This window comes from Vigna unguiculata, chromosome 7 (genome assembly GCF_037176805.1).
Source record: "Vigna unguiculata cultivar grain cowpea cultivar isolate G323 ecotype 2 chromosome 7, ASM3717680v1, whole genome shotgun sequence".
Taxonomy (NCBI): domain Eukaryota; kingdom Viridiplantae; phylum Streptophyta; class Magnoliopsida; order Fabales; family Fabaceae; genus Vigna; species Vigna unguiculata.
Genome location: NC_140798.1, coordinates 40,651,425 through 40,674,078, shown reverse-complemented (window position 1 = coordinate 40,674,078; position 22,654 = coordinate 40,651,425). Strand labels below are relative to the sequence as shown.

General features: G+C 31.4%; 4 protein-coding genes and 1 long non-coding RNA gene across 5 annotated transcripts; 3 read left to right on the top strand and 2 right to left on the bottom strand.

The window, feature by feature from the left end:
- The first annotated feature begins 299 nt into the window (after nucleotides 1-299).
- Nucleotides 300-2,617, top strand: CYP78A7 (cytochrome P450, family 78, subfamily A, polypeptide 7). The gene is made up of 2 exons (XM_028082623.2): nucleotides 300-1,374; nucleotides 1,805-2,617. The coding sequence occupies exons 1-2, from the start codon at nucleotides 367-369 to the stop codon at nucleotides 2,426-2,428; spliced, it is 1,632 nt and encodes a 543-aa protein (XP_027938424.2). The 5' UTR covers nucleotides 300-366; the 3' UTR covers nucleotides 2,429-2,617.
- A 1,795-nt stretch (nucleotides 2,618-4,412) lies between these two features.
- Nucleotides 4,413-6,729, top strand: LOC114189518 (laccase-15-like). Its single transcript, XM_028078107.2, has 6 exons — nucleotides 4,413-4,530; nucleotides 4,696-4,847; nucleotides 4,931-5,175; nucleotides 5,267-5,395; nucleotides 5,477-6,424; nucleotides 6,538-6,729. Exons 1-6 carry the CDS (start codon nucleotides 4,438-4,440, stop codon nucleotides 6,666-6,668), a joined length of 1,698 nt encoding a protein of 565 aa, XP_027933908.1. The 5' UTR covers nucleotides 4,413-4,437; the 3' UTR covers nucleotides 6,669-6,729.
- A 2,584-nt stretch (nucleotides 6,730-9,313) lies between these two features.
- LOC114190314 (laccase-15-like) lies at nucleotides 9,314-12,074 on the bottom strand. The gene is made up of 6 exons (XM_028079146.2): nucleotides 11,976-12,074; nucleotides 11,302-11,453; nucleotides 10,949-11,193; nucleotides 10,721-10,849; nucleotides 9,664-10,608; nucleotides 9,314-9,559 (listed from the first exon to the last, which is right to left on the bottom strand). The coding sequence occupies exons 1-6, from the start codon at nucleotides 12,072-12,074 to the stop codon at nucleotides 9,429-9,431; spliced, it is 1,701 nt and encodes a 566-aa protein (XP_027934947.2). The 3' UTR covers nucleotides 9,314-9,428.
- Nucleotides 12,075-18,070: 5,996 nt separating this feature from the next.
- Nucleotides 18,071-19,707, top strand: LOC114190315 (uncharacterized). Its single transcript, XM_028079147.2, has one exon. It carries the CDS (start codon nucleotides 18,099-18,101, stop codon nucleotides 18,558-18,560), a length of 462 nt encoding a protein of 153 aa, XP_027934948.2. The 5' UTR covers nucleotides 18,071-18,098; the 3' UTR covers nucleotides 18,561-19,707.
- A 91-nt stretch (nucleotides 19,708-19,798) lies between these two features.
- Nucleotides 19,799-20,843, bottom strand: LOC114190316 (uncharacterized). Its single transcript, XR_014996776.1, has 2 exons — nucleotides 20,425-20,843; nucleotides 19,799-20,317 (listed from the first exon to the last, which is right to left on the bottom strand). It is a non-coding gene; the product is annotated as an uncharacterized LOC114190316 (long non-coding RNA).
- Nucleotides 20,844-22,654: the final 1,811 nt, after the last annotated feature.

Below are 22,654 nucleotides of genomic sequence, written 5' to 3'. Positions count from 1 at the left end.
ATTTAGAAAGAAAGACATAAAAAAATGTGACATAAATGTCTGTAATAGAATGCCTAGGTCGTTTCCCAATGCCATATCATATCAGAGGCTACGGCCATTCTAGAACACTGTAGATTTAGGTGTAACAATAAGTAGGAAACCTTATAACCACCAAATTAAGCCACGTATATCTCTAACCCCACTTACACGCATTATTACACACTTTTTGTACTTAAAAATACATAATATCTTCAAACTTACCCTAAGCTGCTTCTCTAATCCATGCACGCACCTATTTATACCAAGCCTCTCCCCTGCACTTCACAACCATCTTCATCACTCTCTCTTATTGCTTCAAACTCTGTTTCCATTTCACTCTCCACTCTAATGGGGTTACCTTCCTCGTCATTAGACACTAGCTGGTGGGTGTTTACTCTTCCAGCCATAGCAGGAACACAGAACTTAACTCACAACCCACTCTTGCTCATAATCCTCACTGCAATTCTTTCCATTGCCCTTCTGGCGTGGGCCTTCCCAAGAGGGGGAGGAGGTCCTGCATGGAGAAACGGAAAGAACCAAATGGGCCGGGTCCCTATACCCGGGCCCAAAGGAGTCCCTCTCTTCGGCCTCTTGTTTAGCTTAAACCATGCCCTACCTCATCGCACCCTCGCATCCATTGCTTCAGCCCTATCCGCGACCAAACTCATGGCCTTCAGTTTGGGGTCAAGCCCAGTAGTTGTAACTTCAAACCCTCACGTGGCGCGTGAGATCTTGAACTCACCCCATTTCGCCGACCGCCCCGTTAAACAATCCGCTAAGAGCCTCATGTTCAACCGCGCCATTGGGTTTGCCCCAAACGGTGCGTATTGGCGCTTGCTGCGGAGGGTAGCCTCAACACACCTCTTCTCCCCGCGGCGCATTCTCGCCCACGAGCCAGGTCGCTGGCTAGACTGCGCCGCCATGTTGCGTGCTATAGCTCAAGAGCAGTCCAAAAACGGGTTCGTGTGCCTAAGAAAACACCTCCAAGATGCAGCGCTGAATAACGTTATGGGAACTGTCTTTGGAAGAAGGTACCACGACCAAGATGAGTGTTATAATCGGCGTGAGATTGAAGAGGTGCGCGACATGGTGCGGGAAGGTTTTGACCTTCTGGGAGCTTTCAACTGGTCTGATTATGTTCCTTGGATCAGCTTCTTCTATGACCCTTTACGTGTTCGAGAACGGTGCTCTGTTCTTGCTCCGAGAGTGAAGAAATTTGTAAAGAGGATTCTGGAGGAGCACCGCATAATGGCTCCATTCAAGGAACTTTCTGATGACTCGGACTTCGTGGACGTGCTGCTCTCTCTAGAAGGGGAGGACAAGCTCGAAGACGATGACATCATTGCTGTTTTATGGGTTTGTGTTTCTTTAATCCCTACAACGTACGGAAGTTTATTGCCCATGCATGTTTTAACACGTGCATGCGTTTGAAAAAAACTACTGCAACTAAATATCAAATCTGGGAATGTGTCGCGTGACTCTAATTAAAAAATGATAACCCAAACATAAAAGATCCTCCAAATTTAACTGGGCAGAATGTTATGTTTCAGAAGATCGATACATTTTTTTATTCATCTGCATTTTCTAATTAGCAAAACAAAAACAAGAAAACAAAAAATAGTCAAAAAAAATAAATATTTAAACACACTCCAAAGTGACACTAATGTCACGGTAATCATCTTTTATTTTAAATTAGTTTTATGAGCTATAGTAATTAATATTATTGTAGTGTGGTAGGTACATAGAAGTTAAAGTATTAATATTTTAAAAACTTGATTGCACGCAGGAGATGATATTTCGTGGCACGGATACAACAGCACTTCTTACTGAGTGGGTAATGGCGGAGCTTATTTTGAATGAGGAAGTACAAACCAGGCTCCGCCATGAACTTCGCAGGGTTGTGGGAAACAAGACGGTAGTTACAGATGCTGATGTGATAAAGTTGCCATACTTAGAAGCCATTGTGAAAGAAACCTTGCGATTGCATCCAATTGGGCCTCTTCTTTCGTGGGCCCGCTTGTCCACGTCAGATGTCCATCTCAGCAATGGAATGGTGGTCCCAGCCAACACCACAGCAATGGTGAACATGTGGGCCATTACTCATGACCCTAGCGTGTGGCACGAGCCACTTGTGTTCAAGCCAGAGAGGTTTGTGAAGAGTGAAGGAGGGGTTGAAGTGGATGTGAGAGGTGGTGACCTAAGACTCGCACCATTTGGAGCTGGACGTAGGGTTTGCCCGGGTAAAAACCTTGGTCTTGTGACTGTGAGCCTTTGGGTGGCTAACTTGGTTCATCGTTTTCAATGGTTTGAAGACATGGCTAACCCAGTTGACCTAGCCGAGGTTCTGAAGTTATCCTGTGAGATGAAGAACCCCCTCAGAGCCCTCGCATCTCCAAGGTTTACTAATTAAACCTTAATAATTATTCTGAGATTTGGGTGTGTGTAAAAGTATGTGAAAAGTACTAATTTTCCAATAAAAAAGTGTCTCTAAGTGTGAGGATTATTTATCTAGCTTTTATACAAGTGAGATAAATATCCTTTTTGTTGTAATACCAAATCTTTACCAACTTCTGTACGATGATAAGCAATATAATTTATATAAGTTGATATTCAGCAGTATATTATATATATATATATATATATATTAATGTGTCATATTGAATTCACGAAGTTTCTACCATATTGAAATAAAAAATGAGATTTGTATATCGAGAAGACAGTTGGTTAAGCAACGTGCTAAGATTGGTGGCATTGATTTTTTCAATGTGCAATGCCATACTAGCTACTAACTAGGTCGGTTAACGATTGAATCTCTCAAAGCCATAACAGAAAAGTGAATGGCCAAACACTATTCTCACACACTTAAACCAAGAACTGTAGTTTTTTTTTTTTTTTTTTTATTATAAACTTCATTTCTCATTAATGTGGTAGGGAAACAAATTAATTGAGGATTAGCTAGGTTTGTTTCCTAAGATAAAAATCACGTTCAATATATAATTTAACTCAAAGCACATCATTGTAAAACTAATATTAGCTTATAAAATGATGGTTTGTAATTTATCTCTAATAATAATTCCATGTTGTCTTCTTCAAATGGCGCTATTATAAGTAATTACTTTTCTTTTTCCCTTCAACCTGTTCCAATTTATTAAGTGATGCCACACTACTTATAATTTATTTAGTTTAATACTATATTTTTTCATTTAAAAATCTATTAGGCAATAATGGCCACCGGCTTAAGGTCCGTTGAAATTTTATTTGTGAAACTGGGTCAAGTTGTAATGGGGAGGACGCTTGTCCTCCCCCGACCGGTTTTCTTTTTTAAAAAAAGAAAATCGTCAAGAAGGAGGTCGATTCCTGCATATATGAGATTGAAGTCGTCAGGGTGAAGGCCGATTTCAGTTATTTAATTTAACGTAGCAGTTTTATTTTATTATATTTAATTTTTTGGAAATTTATTTTTTATTGGTACAATAAATTAATTTAATAAAATACATTACATAATAGAAATAACATAATATATATATATATATATCAAACTCATGTACTATGTTTTTATAGAAAAAGTTGCATCCTACTACACTATATAACTTTATGATGGATTATTAGTTCATGTTTTTATATTATTTTAAGAAAAATACTTTTTTCTTTTTTTAGTTTTACTAGTTAAAATTGATTTATGGCATGAAGTAAATAAATGGCTAGATTTTAAAAGTAGATCCACCGTTTCTAATCTTTATAAGAACCAATGTAAGTTTTCTTTTTTTTATTACTTAAATATATCTTAATTCAATAGTAATTGACATTGTAAGAGATTTGTTGACATTGAGGGATAGTTTCGCTAAAAAGTATAAATTTAACATCATCAATTAAACTAATCATCATTTAATTATAATAAATCATATACGGAAAAAATGTGTGCATGTACATAATGAAAAGTCAAAATCAAACAAAACGGAAGCGAATAATGGATAGCTTAACACTTTTTTGATTAAGCAATCTTAACTATTCGGAGGATGGCATCACATTCCAAAGTTAGCAATTTATTTATGGGTTTTTAAGTAAAGCTGTTGTTGCAGTGTTTTCGAAGAGGTACAATACAATCAGTTTCCAATATATACGCTACCTTCAACTCAAATTGCTTGACAAATTCCTCTTTAATTTCTTTTACAATTTTCTTACAATTGATTAAATGGCTAGATTGACTTATTGACTTATACATTAGTGGTAAACATGACAGTGAAGCCGCACCAATTTTTGAAGAATACAACTAATTGATGCACACTCAATACAATATCTGTTTAAATCACTCGTTATAACATATAAAACCTCCTGCATAAAACTTTTTCCTATATATAACACTAACTATTAGCAATAGCATTGTAGTACGAGTTGCATAACATTTTCTCTTTCACGAAAATGTGGTGCAGCAAGAATATTCTCCTCCAAATTCTGTGGTGTTTCTCCTTGATCGCTCTTAGTTCCCAAACACAGAGTCATTACACCTTTGAAGTGAGTAACAGCAAGAATATTTTTCTGTTCTTTTGTTTAGTTTCCCCAGCATAACTCTTCTGCACGGATAGCTTTTCATCAGAAAAAGAATTATTGTTTTTTTTTTTATAAAATTATCATATGAAAACCCATAAATAAAATAAAATGATTTGATTAATCTTGCAGGTTAGAGAAGCCCAGTATACCAGACTTTGTTCCACAAAAAGTATATTGACAGTGAATGGAAACTTTCCAGGACCAACTATCAGAGTCAACAGAGGAGACACAATCAACGTTGATGTTTATAACAAGGGCAACTACAACATTACTTTACACTGGTATAGTTTTCTAGCTTAAGCAATTTTAATAACATATGAATGGATGAAAATTAACCAATTAACCACTACTGGTTTATGAACAGGCATGGAGTGAAGCAGCCAAGGAATCCATGGACAGATGGTCCATCATACATCACTCAGTGCCCCATCCAACCTGGTATGAAATTCAGACAAACCTTGATTTTTTCTTTTGAGGAAGGAACCATATGGTGGCATGCTCACAGTGAATGGTTAAGAGCCACTGTCTATGGTGCTATCTATGTCTATCCAACAAAGAATACTCCCTACCCTTTTCCTCAACCCGATGCTGAGATTCCCATCATATTCGGTACTAAAAATTATCCTTAACAGTTTTTGTTTTTCTGCAATTCACCAAATATAGCTAGAACATATACTGATACAAGCACGAGGATATGCAGGAGAGTGGTGGATCAATGATGTCAACGAGGTCTTCAGACAGTCTTCTGAAACAGGAGCAGCCCCAAACATTTCTGATGCTCTCACTATAAATGGTCAACCCGGGGATCTCTTGCCTTGTTCAACGCCAGGTATAGGCATCAATGTCTAAAGTTGATGAAGTTAATGATCAACTTTCAGCTCTAAACGCCACACTTTCTTGTAATTTTCAGAAACATTCAAGTTAAATGTAGAACAAGGGAGGACTTATCATCTCCGAGTGATCAACGCGGCACTGAATCTGATTCTCTTCTTCTCCGTTTCACAACACAACCTCACTGTTGTTGGTTCTGATGCTGTGTACACGAAGCCATTGACAAGGGATTACATTTGCATATCACCAGGACAAGCAATGGATGTGTTGTTGCATGCCAACCAAGAACCTGGTCATTATTATCTAGCTGCAAGGGCATACTCAACTGGGGTTGGTGTTGCCTTTGATAACACCACAACCACTGCTAGAGTTGAATACAGTGGCAATTACACTCCACCTTCATCTCCTTCATTACCAAACCTCCCCGACTTCAATGATACACAAGCAGCTTTGGACTTCATCACAAACTTGAGAGGCTTACCTGAGAGATACCCCAGTCCAGTCCCAACAAACATCACAACTCAAATAGTCACCACTATTTCTGTCAACACTTTGCCATGCCCCAATGGCAGAAATGACTGCCAGGGACTGAATGGAACCATTTTCTCTGCTAGCATGAACAACATAAGTTTTCAAACCCCCGACATTGACATTCTAAAAGCCTATTACTATCATATCAATGGGGTTTACCATCCGGGATTTCCCAGATTCCCACCTTTTACGTTTAACTTCACTGCAGATTTTTTGCCTATAACAGTGAATACACCAACGAAAGAGACTAGGGTTAATGTGCTGAGCTATGGTGCATCAGTTGAAATTGTGTTCCAAGGAACAAACGTTATTGGAGGGATAGATCATCCTATTCATCTCCATGGGTACAGTTTCCATGTTATTGGATATGGATTAGGCAATTTTAACCAAAGTCAAGATCCCTTGAATTTCAATCTCGTTGATCCTCCTTACTTGAATACTGTGATTGTGCCAATAAATGGCTGGGCTGCCATTAGATTCGTGGCTGTGAATCCTGGTATGTAACGCCAATTACGAGTTCATATATTTAACCTTTTTTTTTCAAATTTTTGAATGGAGAGTTTAATAAATTTTGCTACATGAACTGCATGCACGTATCTTCAATTGCAGGGGTATGGTTTATGCACTGCCATCTAGAGCGCCACCAATCTTGGGGCATGCAGACAGTTTTTATTGTGAAGAATGGAAACTCTTCAAATCAAATGTTGTCACCGCCGCCGCCAGACATGCCCCCATGCTGAAGAATATTCTTGACTTTCCCTGTTTGAAGAACTTTACATTGAAAACAATAAGTTAGATGTTTGTTTTACCTTACCCCTCCAGAAGGCATGTGTTCCAAATTTGAGGAAATTGGTTCTCCGAGTACATTGCTATTTGTAATAATTCACTTTCTTTTATTATTTTTGGCAATTTTGTTGCGGGGCTTTCCATCAACATATGATATTTACATTATTAAATGGTCTTTCAATTGAGATTTTCTTTCGGCTATTAATTGCTTGGTGTATGTAGTCTTTGGTTGGTTAAGTGTCACATGACCATCGCCTTATAAAAATGACAGCAGGCTTAAAACATTATCGATTGCTGGCTATATATAGCTAAGGTGATCATCGATTGTAATTTTCAAAACGCACTCCCATCCAATAAGATATACTGAATTTAAAATTTAGAAATTGACCAATTATTAGATCCAATTCAGATCCAATAAAACATACTTTTACAAATAATATATATATATATATATATATATATATTTATTTATTTATATGAGAGTAATTGGAGTGCTCTAACCCATATACAAAATTATGTATTATGATCCACAAACAAATTGTCATTATGATATAAGATAATACCTAACATTTGCAATCCAAATATTTTTATCCTATATATTCCAATCCTAACAATGATATTCATAATTCATAATAGATTAATTACACAAACTATCTTTTTACATAATAATGTGTTTACTTCAATGGCCATTTTATTGTGTCATGTTCATGTAGTACTTATGTCCAACAAGGTTTTATTAATATTATCTAACCAAACATGCCCTTGGAAATTTGAATTTCTCACAAAAAATCTTTGCACTTCAAACCTCCTTCGAATCATGTTCTTCTCTCATTATATATTTGATTGGTTTTAGATCTTAAAAATTTTCGTTAGAGATTTTCTCTTAAGTAAACCTTCATTCTATATTCATTTTTCTGCAAAGACAATCCTTTAGACTAGATTGTCTGAGATCTATTAATTCGGATTAATTATGCCCTTTATTCAATTCCAATTTATTATCTTATCATCCAAATATCTACTTATATGTGCAAAGTAACTGGTATAAAAGATTGATGTTGTTTAAGAAATTGAATACTTGTCAAAGATCACATATTTTGTAAATGCTGATAAAAAAAAAAAACAAACATATTTTGTAAATAACTTGTGATTGATAGATAGTTACAGAAATCGTAACTTCAAACACAGGAAAAAGATGTGAGATGAAATAAATGTTATGATAAAAAGATAAAAGATAATACATATTATAAAATATATTGCAAAAACTGTTGTTTAGATAATAATATGCAAAAAAAAATTAGTGACCTTTTATAGCAGTTAAATGCGGTATTTATTAATATATATATATATATATATATATATATATATATATATATATATATATATATATATATATATATATATATGTCTATGAAAACTAATGTGATGGGATTTTTTGAGAGGAGTTAATTACAGTGAGATTCCATAATTCTTACAACATATTTTATTATCACTACAAAAAAATTCTTAAAAAATATTATTAGTTTAATCATATGTTTAAAATTGTGAGTAATTTAACTTTAAATATTTTATGTTACCATAATATAATTCAATAATAATTAAATTGTCATAGGATACATTAATTATTCTGAGTTAGATTTCAGGTGAGTTACCTCACAACCCAATACTGGTGTTTGAGTTTCTATGTTCTTAAATAAATAAAAAATATATCTCATTATCAATTATAACCATTACAAGAAAATGTTGAAATAGTAATCACTTTTACAGAAAAAAAAAATTACGTAATCAATTTAGATATCAATTTATAAACTAAAAATTATTGATATTTAAAATAACTTTTATTGTTAATACAAAAATATAATTGGGTTTTGTGAATTAGTTCTAAATTGGTATTACATGCCTGACCTACTAGAATTTTATTAGCTACCAAATGAATCTAAATTAATCACTAATTAATTATAGACCAATTTAGACTAATTTTATTTTGGTAGTTAAAATATTGATAATTAATGTTAGACATTAATATATTATTCAATTCATAATTCAATTATATTTTTTTATTCATAATATAAATTGTTTTAGATATAAATAATTTTTAATTTAAAAATTATATCTAAAATTGATTATTATAGGAATTAATTTTTTTTTTCATAAATTAATTAGTTGTTATTTAGATATTTTCTTTGGTGAGTTTTTTGTCCTGGCCTTAATTACTGGATCCGTGATTTTGTGATGCTTGATTATGAGCTTTCTCTTTGACTTGAATTTGTAGTATGCGAGACGTTCATGCAAGATCAAGACTAGGCACCAAATTAAAGGATACTATCAACTTCAGACGTTTATGAAGAACCCAAATGTGCCAAAAATAATAAAACAACAACTAAACACTATGACAGATGGCAAAGCACGGACAATCTTTTTCTCCAAATTTCTAATACGTGACTTCTTGAAAGATAAGGTAAAACAAACGTGTTTCTTAAAAAGAATATTTGAAATGTCCTATTGTTCATGTGAAAAAATATATTCAGTGTATTAAAAGTATATAGAAACCTTAACAGTAAGTAACACCCAATAAACTCAGTATTTTACATCATATCCCATCTTTCTGGCAAACACTTAAAGTATTGTTTTTCAGTATCAAAAGTTACTAAGCCCAGAATAAATTAATCAAAGGAAAAAAATAAAAATCACCAAACAGAAAAAGTCTAGAATATTCTTCAACATGGGGGCATGTCTGGCGGTGGTGGTGGTAATGTTTCATTTGAAGCCTTCCCATTCTTCACAATAAACACTGTCTCCATGCCCCAAGCTTGGTGGCGTTCCAGATGGCAGTGCATGAACCATACTCCTGAAATTTAAAAAACACATGCAGTTCATGCAACAAAAAAAGTGTCCGCTAATAAAATCATTAAAAATGGAAAACTAAGAATTATACGCAAACACTTCACATACCAGGGTTGCTAGCCACAAACCTAATAGCAGTCCAGCCATTCAGTGGCACAATAACTGTGTTCAAAAGAGGAGGATCAATGAGATTGAAAGTAACGGGGTCCTTGCTTTGGTTGAAATTGCCTAACCCATATCCAACCACATGGAAACTGAACCCATGGAGATGCATCGGATGGTCTATTCCTGCAACAACGTTTGTTCCTTGGATTACAATTTCAACCGTTGCACCATAGTTCAGCAGGTTAACCCTAGTCGCTCGCTTTGGTATATTCAATGTTAAAGGCAAAAAGTCTGCAGTGAAGTTAAATGTAAAGGGTGGGAATCTGGGAAATCCCGTTTTGTATACCCCATTGACATGATAGTAATAGGCTTCTAGTATGTTAATGTTGGGGGTGTCGAAACTTATGTTGTTCATGCTAGCAGCAAAAATGGTCCCATTTGGTCCCTGGCAGGTTCTGCCATCAGGGCATGGCAAAGTGTTGATAGAAATAGTGGTGACTATTTGAGTTGTGATGTTTGTTGGGACCTGGCGGGGGAATCTCTCAGGTAAGCCTCTCAAGCTTGTGATGAAGTCAAAAGCTGCAGTTGTGTCATTAAAGTTGGGAAGGTAAGGTAATGAAAGAGACGAAGGTGGAGTGTAATTGCCGCTGTATTCAACTCTCGCAGTGGTTGTGGTGTTATCAAAAGCAACACCAACCCCACTAGAATATGCCCTTGCCGCCAGATAATAATTATTAGGCTCTTGATTTGCTTGCAACAACACATCCATTGTTTGTCCAGGTGATATGCAAATGTATTCCCTCGTCAATGGCTTCGTGAACGAACCATCAGCACCAACAACAGTGAGATTGTGCTGGGAAACAGAAAAGAACAGAATGAGATTCATTGCCGCGTTAACAACACGGAGATGATAAGTCCTTCCTCGCTCTACACTTAGCTTGAACGTTTCTGCATATTAAAACAAAGTATGGCGTTTAAAGCCTCACCTCAAAAATACAAACATTTGCAAGAAGAAACATATATGTTTATGAACTGTCACATAATTATGATTTGTGAGTACCTGTCATTGAGCAAGGGAAGAGATCCCCAGGTTGACCATTTATAGTGAGAGCATCAGATATATTTGGAGCTCCTCCGGTTGAAATAGATTGAGTGAAGACCTCGTTGACATCAGTGTTCCACCATTCTCCTACATATGAATGAACAAAATATATTGTTCCATTTTGAACCATGTTTCTATGCATATATTATAGCGATTTCGATCATATAAAAACAACCTTTTTCGTACCAAATATGATTGGAATCTCGGCATGAGGTTGGGGAAAAGGGTAGGGGCTATTCTTGGTTGGATAAACAAAGATAGCTCCATGGACAGTGGCTCTAGCCCAGTCACTATGAGCATGCCACCACACAGTCCCTTCCTCGAAAGAAAAAACCAACTTTTGTGTGAATTTTCTTCCTGGTTGGATGGGGCACTGAGTGATGTATGCAGGACCATCTGTCCATGGGTTTCTTTGTTGCTTCACTCCATGCCTGTGCATAAATCAGTTAGAGTTAGCTATGCATTTGATTAAGCTTTATCCATGGTGTTGTATTTTCCATAGGTCATCATCAAAATGGTTAAGATTGGAAACTCAATACCAGTGTAAAGTGATGTTGTAGTTGCCCTTGTTATAAACATTAACAAAGATTGTTTCTCCTCTGTGGACTCTGATAGTTGGTCCTGGAAAGTTTCCGTTCACAGTCAACATGCTTTTTGTGGAACACAGTCTTGTGTACTGGGCCTCTCTCACCTGCAAGTTAATCAAAATGATTAGTTATTATCCGATGGTTTAACAATTTGCTGATTATTTTCTTGACATTTATTTGTGAATAAATATGTGCTCAATTCATAAATATTTTAAATTATAATATTTTAAAATTACAATAGCATCTTCATGAAAGAAAAAAAGTTATGCATAAATAAGTATTACAATAAAAAAACAAACCATGAATATAATAATAGTTTAATAGAATTTATATATATTCTCAACGGTATGATTACAAATTATTATTAGCATAAAATTTAAAAACAAATTAAAAAAATATTTCAGTCTATATATATAAATGGCAGCATAAAAAAGCTTGATTTTTAATTACATTTATTAAAAATATTCACTATTTTAACTCATTAATTATGTATTTATGTTATTATATTTTATTATCAAAGTATTATTTTTCAAAAATATATTCACAAACGTAATGGTTCATATAAAACAGCATTTCACCAATGTCTGCAACAGTAATAGGAAATGATAGGATGTGACGGTACTCACAACAAAAGTGTAAGCACTCCGTGTTTGGGAACTAAGACCTATCAAGGAGAAACACCACAGAACTTGGAGGAACATTTTCCGGCCAAGTGACATTTTCATCAAAAAGAAATCCTAACTACGCTAATTGTTTTTGTTATATGTGGAACTTTTCTGCAATAAGAGTTTTGTATGTTGGGATGCAAGATTTAAATAGAGTTAAAACCTTCAAATATTGGTGCAACCTCATTGTCACATGTAAAGAAACTTAAGAAGGATTCCTGAGGCAATTTGAGCTGAAGAGTTCTTGAAAGCACTGCAACAACAACTTACTTCAAAACCCCATAATTAATCATTAATTTAGATGATGCCATAACCACTAATAGTTAAGATGGTTTAATCAAAATAAAAGTTCACTTTTTTATATTATTTTTAATTATGACTTATAATTTAATTATGCATTGATTTATACTTTGTATGTATGTAGATATTTCTCAATTATAATTTCTCAATTATTCAAGTTATATATGTTAATTACTGGTTAAATTAAATAAATAATGTAAACTTTCGATTAAGTTTAATTGTTTAAATGAGTCGAGTTTAAATTTTAAATAATTTAGATTATAAATTCAAATAACTTGCTTTTCTCTCTCTCTCTCTATATATATATATATATATATATATATAGTTTATGTTTTATATTGATACACCTATTTTAACATTCAAGTTTTATTAATTAATATTGAGTTGCATTTCTATAAAATAATAACTTTATTTTAATGTCTGAATAACTTTTATAAGAAAAATAAAGTATATACATATTTATATTAATAAATTGGAATTGAAATAATTTTAAGACATTGTATTAACAAAAAATTAAAAATAATTTAAGAAATTTTTACAAAAATTAGTTAAATTCTAAATGAAACAAAAAAAAAACAAATTTAATTTTAATATTTTTTAACAAGTCAAATTTAAGCTTCTAACTGAACTAGATTAAATAAATAAATCAATTTTAAATAGTTATTTGTTTTTTATAAATTTAAACTTCGTGAAACTGCATTACCTCACCTCATTTACATTCCCATCTACACGACTGCGGTGAAAAGCTAAATATTTTCCCCTGACGTGGGCCATATGGACGTCGGACTTGACAGAATACGTTTTATATTTTCATACATCTTTAAAAGTATTTATATAACTAAACTAACCTTTTATAATTTAAGTAGTTTGTTCAACTTAAAATATCAGTATAGTTAAAATGTCAAAATTTAATTATGTTTAATCAAATTTAGTTTGAGTTTATTTGGAAAGTTTTTCTAAATAAAAACCTTATATTATTTTTATCAAATCATTTGATGAAAAAAAAATATTGTATTTCTCTTTATTTTTAAAAGTATAAATATTTATAAATAATCAAACGTATTAATGAAAAAAAAATATTGTATTTCTCTTTATTTTTAAAAGTATAAATATTTATAAATAATCAAACGTATTAATGAAAAAAAAATATTGTATTTCTCTTTGAATGAAGAAACCTTTTATATCAAGCACCCGATAAATTAAAGTAATACACATGTGTACTAAAATATATAAATTTTTATTTAAAATTTGTAAGAAATAGGCGTACAGGTCTTAACCTTAACCTGTATCTTATGTGGTTGGATTGCAGCTTGTGTAAATAAATTTCTCCACTCAAACTTAAAAAGGAACATATTATAAAGTCTACATAAATTTTTGCAAATTATTTTGCAACAACTATATATTATTGCAATTAATTTCATATAATATACCGAACTATATACTTTCTTTTGATAGCGCAAATAGCTCATGCATATAAGAGAATTAATGAGAAACGATAACCTCGTTCTCGACCTAGTATCTTAATAATTAGAGAGACTAACCTCAATTAAAAGCGAAAATGAGGAAGATTTGCAATCAAGCTGTGAAATAAAATATCAGTAAATCCTCTTTTTCTTTTAGGCTTAATTAATTCTTTTTTATCCTATTAAAAAGTTATAAGTATGTTTTCATTTTTATTTCAATCAAGTTTCAATTTTTAAAAAACTTATTTAATTAGGTTTTTTTTTAGTACTTCATAAACGATGGATGTCATGACATGTTATGTGTTAATTTGCATTTTTTTTAATTTTATCTTTTAAAAAAAAAATTGTTGTCTATATATCATACTCTCAGGATGAACACAAAGCATATATTGTCTTTATTGTCTTGTATTTAATTCAGTTTATATATATATATATATATATATATATATATATATATATATATTATTCAAATCAATTCCAATTTTTTCATTAAATGAAGTAATGTTGTCTGTATTCAAGTTGAGACCATATTTATTATTTTTAAGTTAGACAATACTTTATTATTTATCGTATAAATATTATTATATTAAATAAATAAATTTAAGTTTCATTCAAAAATTTAAAAAATTAAAACTACTATATTATGAATCCATTTTTTTCTAAGATTAAAAGTAATTAATTTAAATGAATTCCAATAATATTGTTAGAATTGGTTTAAAAATCATTCCATAAATATTTAATAAAAAAAATAATTTAATATAAATATTAGTATAATATTTATACAAATAATAAATTTGGTTACAAAAGAGGAGCAACCTTATATTTCATCTGAAAAAAAAATAATTGAAATTGAATTGAATTGAATCAATTAGAGATATATGACTATTGAATTGAATACAAAAACAGTGACACATGACACTGTCATATTACATGGCACTATCAAACCATGTAACACTAACAATGTCATGTGTCACACCACGGAACTTGACACATAGACAACAAAATTTTCTTACAAAAAAAGTTTAAAAAAAAATTACAAAATAACACATTGCACATGACATGTCTTTAATGTGTTAGCTTTCTTACAAACAAAAGTTTTTTTTTTTCCACTGGTAAGATAATGACGGAAAGATGATCGAGACAATTTAAAAAATTGAAACTTGATAAGAAAATATAATAAAAGTGGAAATTTAATAACTTTTTAATCAATATAGGGGCAAAAGCAAATGAGTAGTTAAATCTTACTTTTATTATATTATTATAAAAACTTTTAATATTAGTTCTTAGAGACTTTTTATATCTATTAAAGAGTTACATAAAAGTTATATATATTTTTCTAAAAAAATTAAGTATGAGTTAAAAGTATCATATTTATTAGAAAAGAAAAATATTGAATATATTCGTACAATTTAATATCTCAAGTGTGAATTAGATTTTATCATGAATTTCTACATAATAGGACATTCTTGTTTCACCATTTATCTCAAACACTCTACCACTATTACATGGCTGCTAAAGCTATTGAAGTGTTGTTGGGGTTAATTTTGACAAAACCACCACTGCCATTGTAGAATGCAATTTCAACTATAGTTAAGGAAAAGGGATCAAAGCACAACAAGATTCCATATTCAAGTACTCCTTCGTTGTCTTTCCTCCGTTGCGTTTAGCTTCCAGGTTACTTTTGAAACCAAACTAATATAAATTAAATATAATTTTAATAATTTGAATATAAAATAATTAGAATTTATTCTTAATAAATCATAAGATAACGTGACAAGTTTCTTTCCTCTCACACACGTAATATACTACTATTTTTACCTTGAATGAATAAAGGATAACAATTACACATTATGTAATCCTTAATAACATTGATTCATGACAAAAGAAAAAATACTAAAAATCTAATCGCAAGTTTAAGTTTTACGTTGATTAAAAATTTAAAAAATTAAATAAATATAAAGATGGAGACTTATAAATTTTATAAATTTACTATCTTTAAGAAAATAGTATCAATTATTTATATATAGATCGAACTCATATTTAATTAATGATAAATATAACCAATCCGTCAAAAGTTCTATATAGAGTTAAGATACAAAAATTATTCATTCTTTATTAAAATCTGCCTCTCCAATTCAAATCATCCCTATTTATCTTTTTTAATTTCTTATTATTGCTATACCTTAATTCTTTCATGGTATAGTAAAGGTATATTATGATTAATTTTTATTTTTATTTGTGAATCTAAATATGAGTCTCATTTAGATTAAAATTGAATAATATGTAAAAAAAATGAATTAATAAACTTTTTATGTTAAAATTTTGAATTAAAATCATGTAAAAAATTTAGGTTAAAATTTTTCAATTAGAAATTACGATAAAATTTTCTGATGGAATCTACGAGTAGGTGTTTTATACGGGATATATGTACACTGTACAATTCAAAATTAAATCAATCAATGTACATCTTATCGTTGCACTTTATAAATTAATATGTGTCAATGTAAGTGGTTAGAAATTGGTTAGTTGATGTATTCATTTCATTCATAGTTTACTAACACCAAGATGGATTGCGTTTGCTGACTTCTCTATGTGTGTTAACATTTTGTTTTTAATAATAAAACTAATGTTTTTTCTTTTCCTTTGTACATCAAAAAGTTGGAATTAGTTTTCACTTTTTCATGCCCATGTCAATTCTCGCGCTACCAAATGTATTTAAACCTTTTATCATCCAAAATTGGTTGACTCTAAAATTAATAAATTAAATTTTTACATATATTTTTATGGAGTATTTTATGTTCCACTTGAACAAATTACTTATTAACTACACAATTGCATTAACTGGATAATTATGTTGATATTTAAATTCTTAAACTATAAATACATGATTTTGCGCATATATATACACGCGCGCGTATGTATGATATAAGTGTTGTGAGACGATATTAGAAAAATAATTTAGCATATTAAATTTTATTACGTTGTTGATTCTTATTAACAAAATATATGTAAGGCTCCACCTCATATGTATTATTTAGCCTATAGTGTTCAAATCAAACTAATTTTAAAGAGCAAATTTTTACAATAGTTTGCAAAAAAAAAAAAATCTTGAAGACAGTGTTTAGCAATTTTAGGCGTCTAATTTTCCAACTTTAAAGAAAATAGCTTAATTGCAAGATCATCACGCGCGGTTAATATAAAACAAAATAAAAATGTAACTTTTATGTGCACGAATGGCTCATTGATAAACAAACCTAACTCCTTGGATCAACGAAACTAATAATGGACTATAAAATTATCTCTTTGCATTTTCTAAGAAAACATAGAATGGTTTGGATATATTAATAAACTAGTTAGTGAGCAATTACACGATGATTAACAATTAATGAGCAAAACTTGGCAGAAGGGTAAAACTGCAACAAGCAGCAATATTGAACCATTAATCATGAAATCTTGATATAAACTTAATCATTTTTATATAAAACATAAACAATTAAAAACATATCACAACTTGATTTTCCATTATAAAGATCCAAAATACATTATGTTTTTCTGCCTGCCAAAGAAGTCATGATAAACCACCGGTTCAACTTTCCACAAACACAAACCACAAAATCATGCAGGCATGACAAAAAGATCCTATTTTTTATTTGATAAATTGGCAACAAGATGGGACAGTTTTAATTAACCAGTTTTTCTTAAAAAAACAACTAATCAAATTTGTATAATTAATTCATCATCCATCAATCTAGCAAGAACATAAATAGAGAGATTAATTGGCAAAGGTGACAATAAATCAGCAGTTGCAGTGATTTACGCATTATGCTGACTCTGATAATGTCAGATACGAGGAAATCAGGGAAACGAAGAAGAAGATAGAGCCATTAGAGAAAAAAAAATGATCAGTTAATTATATATTATATATTCCATGATTGCTATATATTGATTCTTACCTGCCCCACTCCACCCAATATTATATCATATAAACACATAATTTTCATCCTCCTTTGTTCCATTTTCCACTCAAGACGGTTGAAACTCTCCTATCGAAGAAAGATAAGACCAATTTACAATATATAATATATAATAGGATGCAATGCTCACTTCATAAGTTCGTTTTGTGGAATTGAAATAGACTTAATGCATACTCCAATATGATATCAGAATCAAATTAAAGTCTATCTTAACGAACTTTCTTAGACATTTTAACATGGATTGCACATAAATTTCATCGATTAAACTATAACCTTCTCAATCATTCTATTTATATATACACTAATTACCATTATACAGACAAACTCAACAACACTGCATCTTTTCTATGTCTGAAACAGCTTCCACGACCAAGCCAATGGAAAATGTTCCTTCACTGATTTACAAAAACCCTATTAGGAGAAGCTCTAGGCGATCTACAATGTATCTTGGCGTGAGAAAAAGGCCATGGGGAAGATATGCTGCTGAGATTAGGAACCCTTATACCAAAGAGAGGCACTGGTTAGGCACATTTGACACTGCTGAAGAGGCTGCTATAGCCTATGATCTTTCATCTATCAACATTTGTGGTATTAACGCTCGAACCAATTTTCATTACCCTTTTCTGTCTCTTCCGCCACCTCCTTCTATCTCATCGCCTCCTCCACCGCCGCCACCTACCCCGGAGGAGCTGCATCAAAGTGTCGGAGTTTGTCCGGAGATGAATTCTGTTTTCGATGGCGATGATGAATCTCTGGTTATTGCTTCCATTTTGCAAAGCTTTTCTAACTCTGGTAACTGTTCTTTTTAGTTTTTATTCCAATGAGACCTAAAAAAGGCTATAATCAGCATTTGATATTATTTATGGCTTCTACACCAAAATTTCTACGTATCCAATTACGTGCAGCGAACCGCTATTTATTCATGTACATAAGATTTTATTTTTTATTTTTTTAATTGGGCATTGAATTTCAAGGGGTTTTTTAAATATTGGTATAATGGTAAACTAAGGAGCTATAGATTTCAGCTGGGTTGATTCTGGTCGATGAATATTCAAGTAATGGAAGAAAAAAGTGGTAGGATATACAGACTTATACATTTCCAAATTACATATAAAATAATTTGATGGAATTCAGTTGGATGTCAAATTTTAACGTCTAAAATTCATGTAAATTTAAATGGTAGGAAATTTATCTTCTTTTTTTTTTTCACATGGGCTATATTTATTTGTCCGTCCATCAATTTTTAGTTATATGCTTAAATATCTTTTTTAAACGCTGTTTATTTTAGTAATTGTAAATATATTATTCTATTATTTTTTATTTTGCCCCCATAACTATTATTTTTTTAAGTTTGGTCTTTGTATATATTATTGTCATTTTAAATATTACGCTTTTGATGCCATTTGTTTATTGGATTTTTTTACATAGAATGTGATCATCATTATTTTATTACGATGTTATCACCATTAAATTAAACTGGAAAAATTAGCAATGGATACTAAAATTAAAAAAAAAAAGGATAAAGATTAAAATTAAAATACTCTGTTTTATGGAATTAATAAAAATTGGCCGTACCTAACTAAAGAGCTCCTCTTATATCTTCTTCTATAACAACCTTTTAAAACGAAGTAACTTAGTTTTTTTTTTTTTAATAAATTTATACGCCCAAAATATTGGAATAGTGAACCAAAATAATGTTAAGCTAGAAAACTAAGGCGTTAAATAGAAAAGGTTTAATACCAAAAAACATGACGTGAAAAAATTTGAGCGGCATGTATATAGAAAACTGCACTCACACAATATACAATTTCATTTTCTTTTATCAATTATCACCAATTATTAATAATGGGATGTTACCATTTTCCTTCAATTCTAATAATAATAGTCATCAAAAAACATAATATGGCCCTCCTTGTTTGACGCACACCACCAACTCAAACTTCAGATACTATTGAATGCGTCGTCTTCTGTTTAGGCCCCTCTTTTTGTCGGAAGAATAATGGTGCCACAATTTATAATATGTATATATTAAAGTGGACACACAAAATAAGAAAATTGTGAGCCACAAGGCAGCAAATAAATACTGATAATTTGCAGGTGAGACCTTCTGTATATCTAGAACAACATTTAATTCCCATACACATACAATACAATACAACTCTATCTAGAAATGGTAAAGTAGATGAAAGATCAATAAATAGGTAGCGAAAGCAAATTTACGATAACTTGCTTCTGTTAGATAAACACTGAGAAGGAAAGTGAACACAATTTTTTATTTATTCAGAAGGGCTGGTCCTAGAGTAAGCCCTTAAAACTTCCTGCAGAAAAGTAACTCCGTCGGTAATTATTAGTTAACCTGATTACTATATAGTTAAAATGCAAAGATTTTGATATCCAGAAAAGAAAAAAGGTAATGGGGTTTGAGATTTCATAACAGGAAGAAGCTTACTGAAATTTTGAAGTGGAAAGTGCAGAGCCATGGCATATATTAATTATGCTGAGGGCCGGGTCCATGGCTGATTGCAGACCTTCGACTACCATCACGCCTTGCAAATAAACTTGCATTCTGCATAACATATTTTCAGATTTTGGTTACTGCTACAAAACAAACATGTATTTACAGAGAGAGAAACAGAGAGAGAGAGAGAGGCAAACAATGGAGCGATCTGTTACAGATGGTGGATCTGCAGCATCATCTAGGGATGTTTGAGTTTTTGTTGGAGAGTTTGTAGTAGGATCTGCAGCAGCATGTGTTTGTGGCGATGAGTTTCTCTCTTCTTTTGGTTGTGAAGACTCAATACCCAGACACTTCAAAACTGCCCTCACTGCTTCTTGAAGAAAACCGCATGGATGGTACACGTAGAATGTTGCTCTTCTCTCTTCTTCCATTCTCTTTCGCCTTAACTTCTTCTGCGTCTCTCAATTTTAATCTTACTCTTTATCTGTTTTTCAGTGCTTCTTTGCTTCTGTCAACTCCAACCACCTCTCTTAAATGCACTCCCTTCCAAAAGACTATATTCTTCATATTTCATGGACCAAATTAGAGTTCATGCTAATAAGATTTTTTATACACTGTGTTTCATTTGTCATTAGACCGCTAACTACTTACTACTAATTTATGGTCTTACACATCAAATGAATATACTTCGACGTAAAAGGTTGTATTAAAAATCTCATATCAATTAAAGATAAGACCAATTCACAATATATAAGTGGAGATACAATCCTCACCTTACAAGTTAATTTTATGAGATTGAATTAAACTTACACTGTATTTCTAACCATTACTCGTATTTCATGAATTAGTATTTAGATAAGATAAACAAATATAAAATATACGAAAAATACTTTTATATATATATATATATATATATATAAACATGTAATATTTTCTATCATTAATTATATTAATTACACATTATGCTCTCTTCGTACTCTCTTCTGCATATGGTATATTTTGGTGGATAGACATAGAGAGTAAATAGAGGAAAATGAAATATAAAATTACTTCTCCCTCTAAAAGACAAGTTTCTCCATAAATAATTTTCCCTTTTAAGTATAGTATTGCAGCAGAGGTGAGACTTTGACAGCAGAATAGTTGGTATTAAAAGATTTTAAGGAAATTGCTGTAACTGCAATGGTTTTATGAGCTTCTCAGAGTTATAAAAAGCACAGTACCTACTCCAGTAAAGTTATGAGAGATAAGTGCTGAGCATTAACTGAGTGAAAGCAATTGCATGTATCTTCTTGTCCTTTTTTCACCTAATCCTCTGATATAAAACACTGATAATACAAAGTATTAGGCCCACATCGATTCACGTGGTTAACTCTCCCTTCAACTCACGCACGATCACGTGCGTGCCCATTTCCAAGATCACCAAATGTTGTTTCGTAATACTTCTTTTCAATTTTTAACAAAATATTCACCCACACACTTTACTCCGATATGGAAATTACTTAATTTGTAAATATATTTCTTCGTTATTAGCCGGTTCATATATTAAAATAATTCATATTCAAGATACTTAACAGATATTAAACAATTTAGTTTCTAATATTTAAATATATGCAAAGTTAGTAGTTTTAATCAATTTTGTTAAGTTTAGTTAACGATTCAAATGCATTTCTCAACTAATGTTGAAGTAAAAATATATCAAATGACGTAAATAACATATATATTATAATAAAATGTGTTTGAAATATCAAATAAATTTAATAAAATTAGGTTATTTTTAAAATTAAAATTGAAGTAAAATTTTAAAGAAAAACTAATTTAAATTTTTATTTAAAGAAAAACTAACCATTTCTCCCGTCTAAAATATTAGGCCCAATGCACGCAAAACCTATGCTTCCTACACGTAATTATTTAGTAACCTCTTTGGGCGTAGATTAACTTTGGGAGAAATGAGATTTTTCTGAAAACACATTTTGAAATTTAGTTACCGACATGAATGTATTATGCATATGATATGACCAACTTTCTCTTGGAAATGTCTTATTGTTTTTCCTATGTATGGCAGGCCCTTCTAAAGGGTTTTGAAAGTTATCTTCCTTTTTGCATTCTTAGTTTGTCCTCAAAAAATTAGAATTTTTCTTCCTGCACTTTATTATTACTAAATGTAACCCCATACTAATAAAATTTTAAATATTGAAATTTTTTTCGCTGTGCCACGTTATAGCAACGGTTGTGTCATATCACTGCACCTCTATTTTTCACTGCACTCTTTAAGAGGAAGAAGAAGAAGAGAAAGAACTTATTTTCAAAAACAAAAACATAAAACTTGTTTTAGAAATTTTTTGGAGACCTTGTTAAGAAATGTTTGTTGTGCAAGGTATATATATGTTCTCAAAAGCTTGCTTTTGAAAATTTGTTCTGGAAAGCTAGTTTTGGAATGTTTGTTCC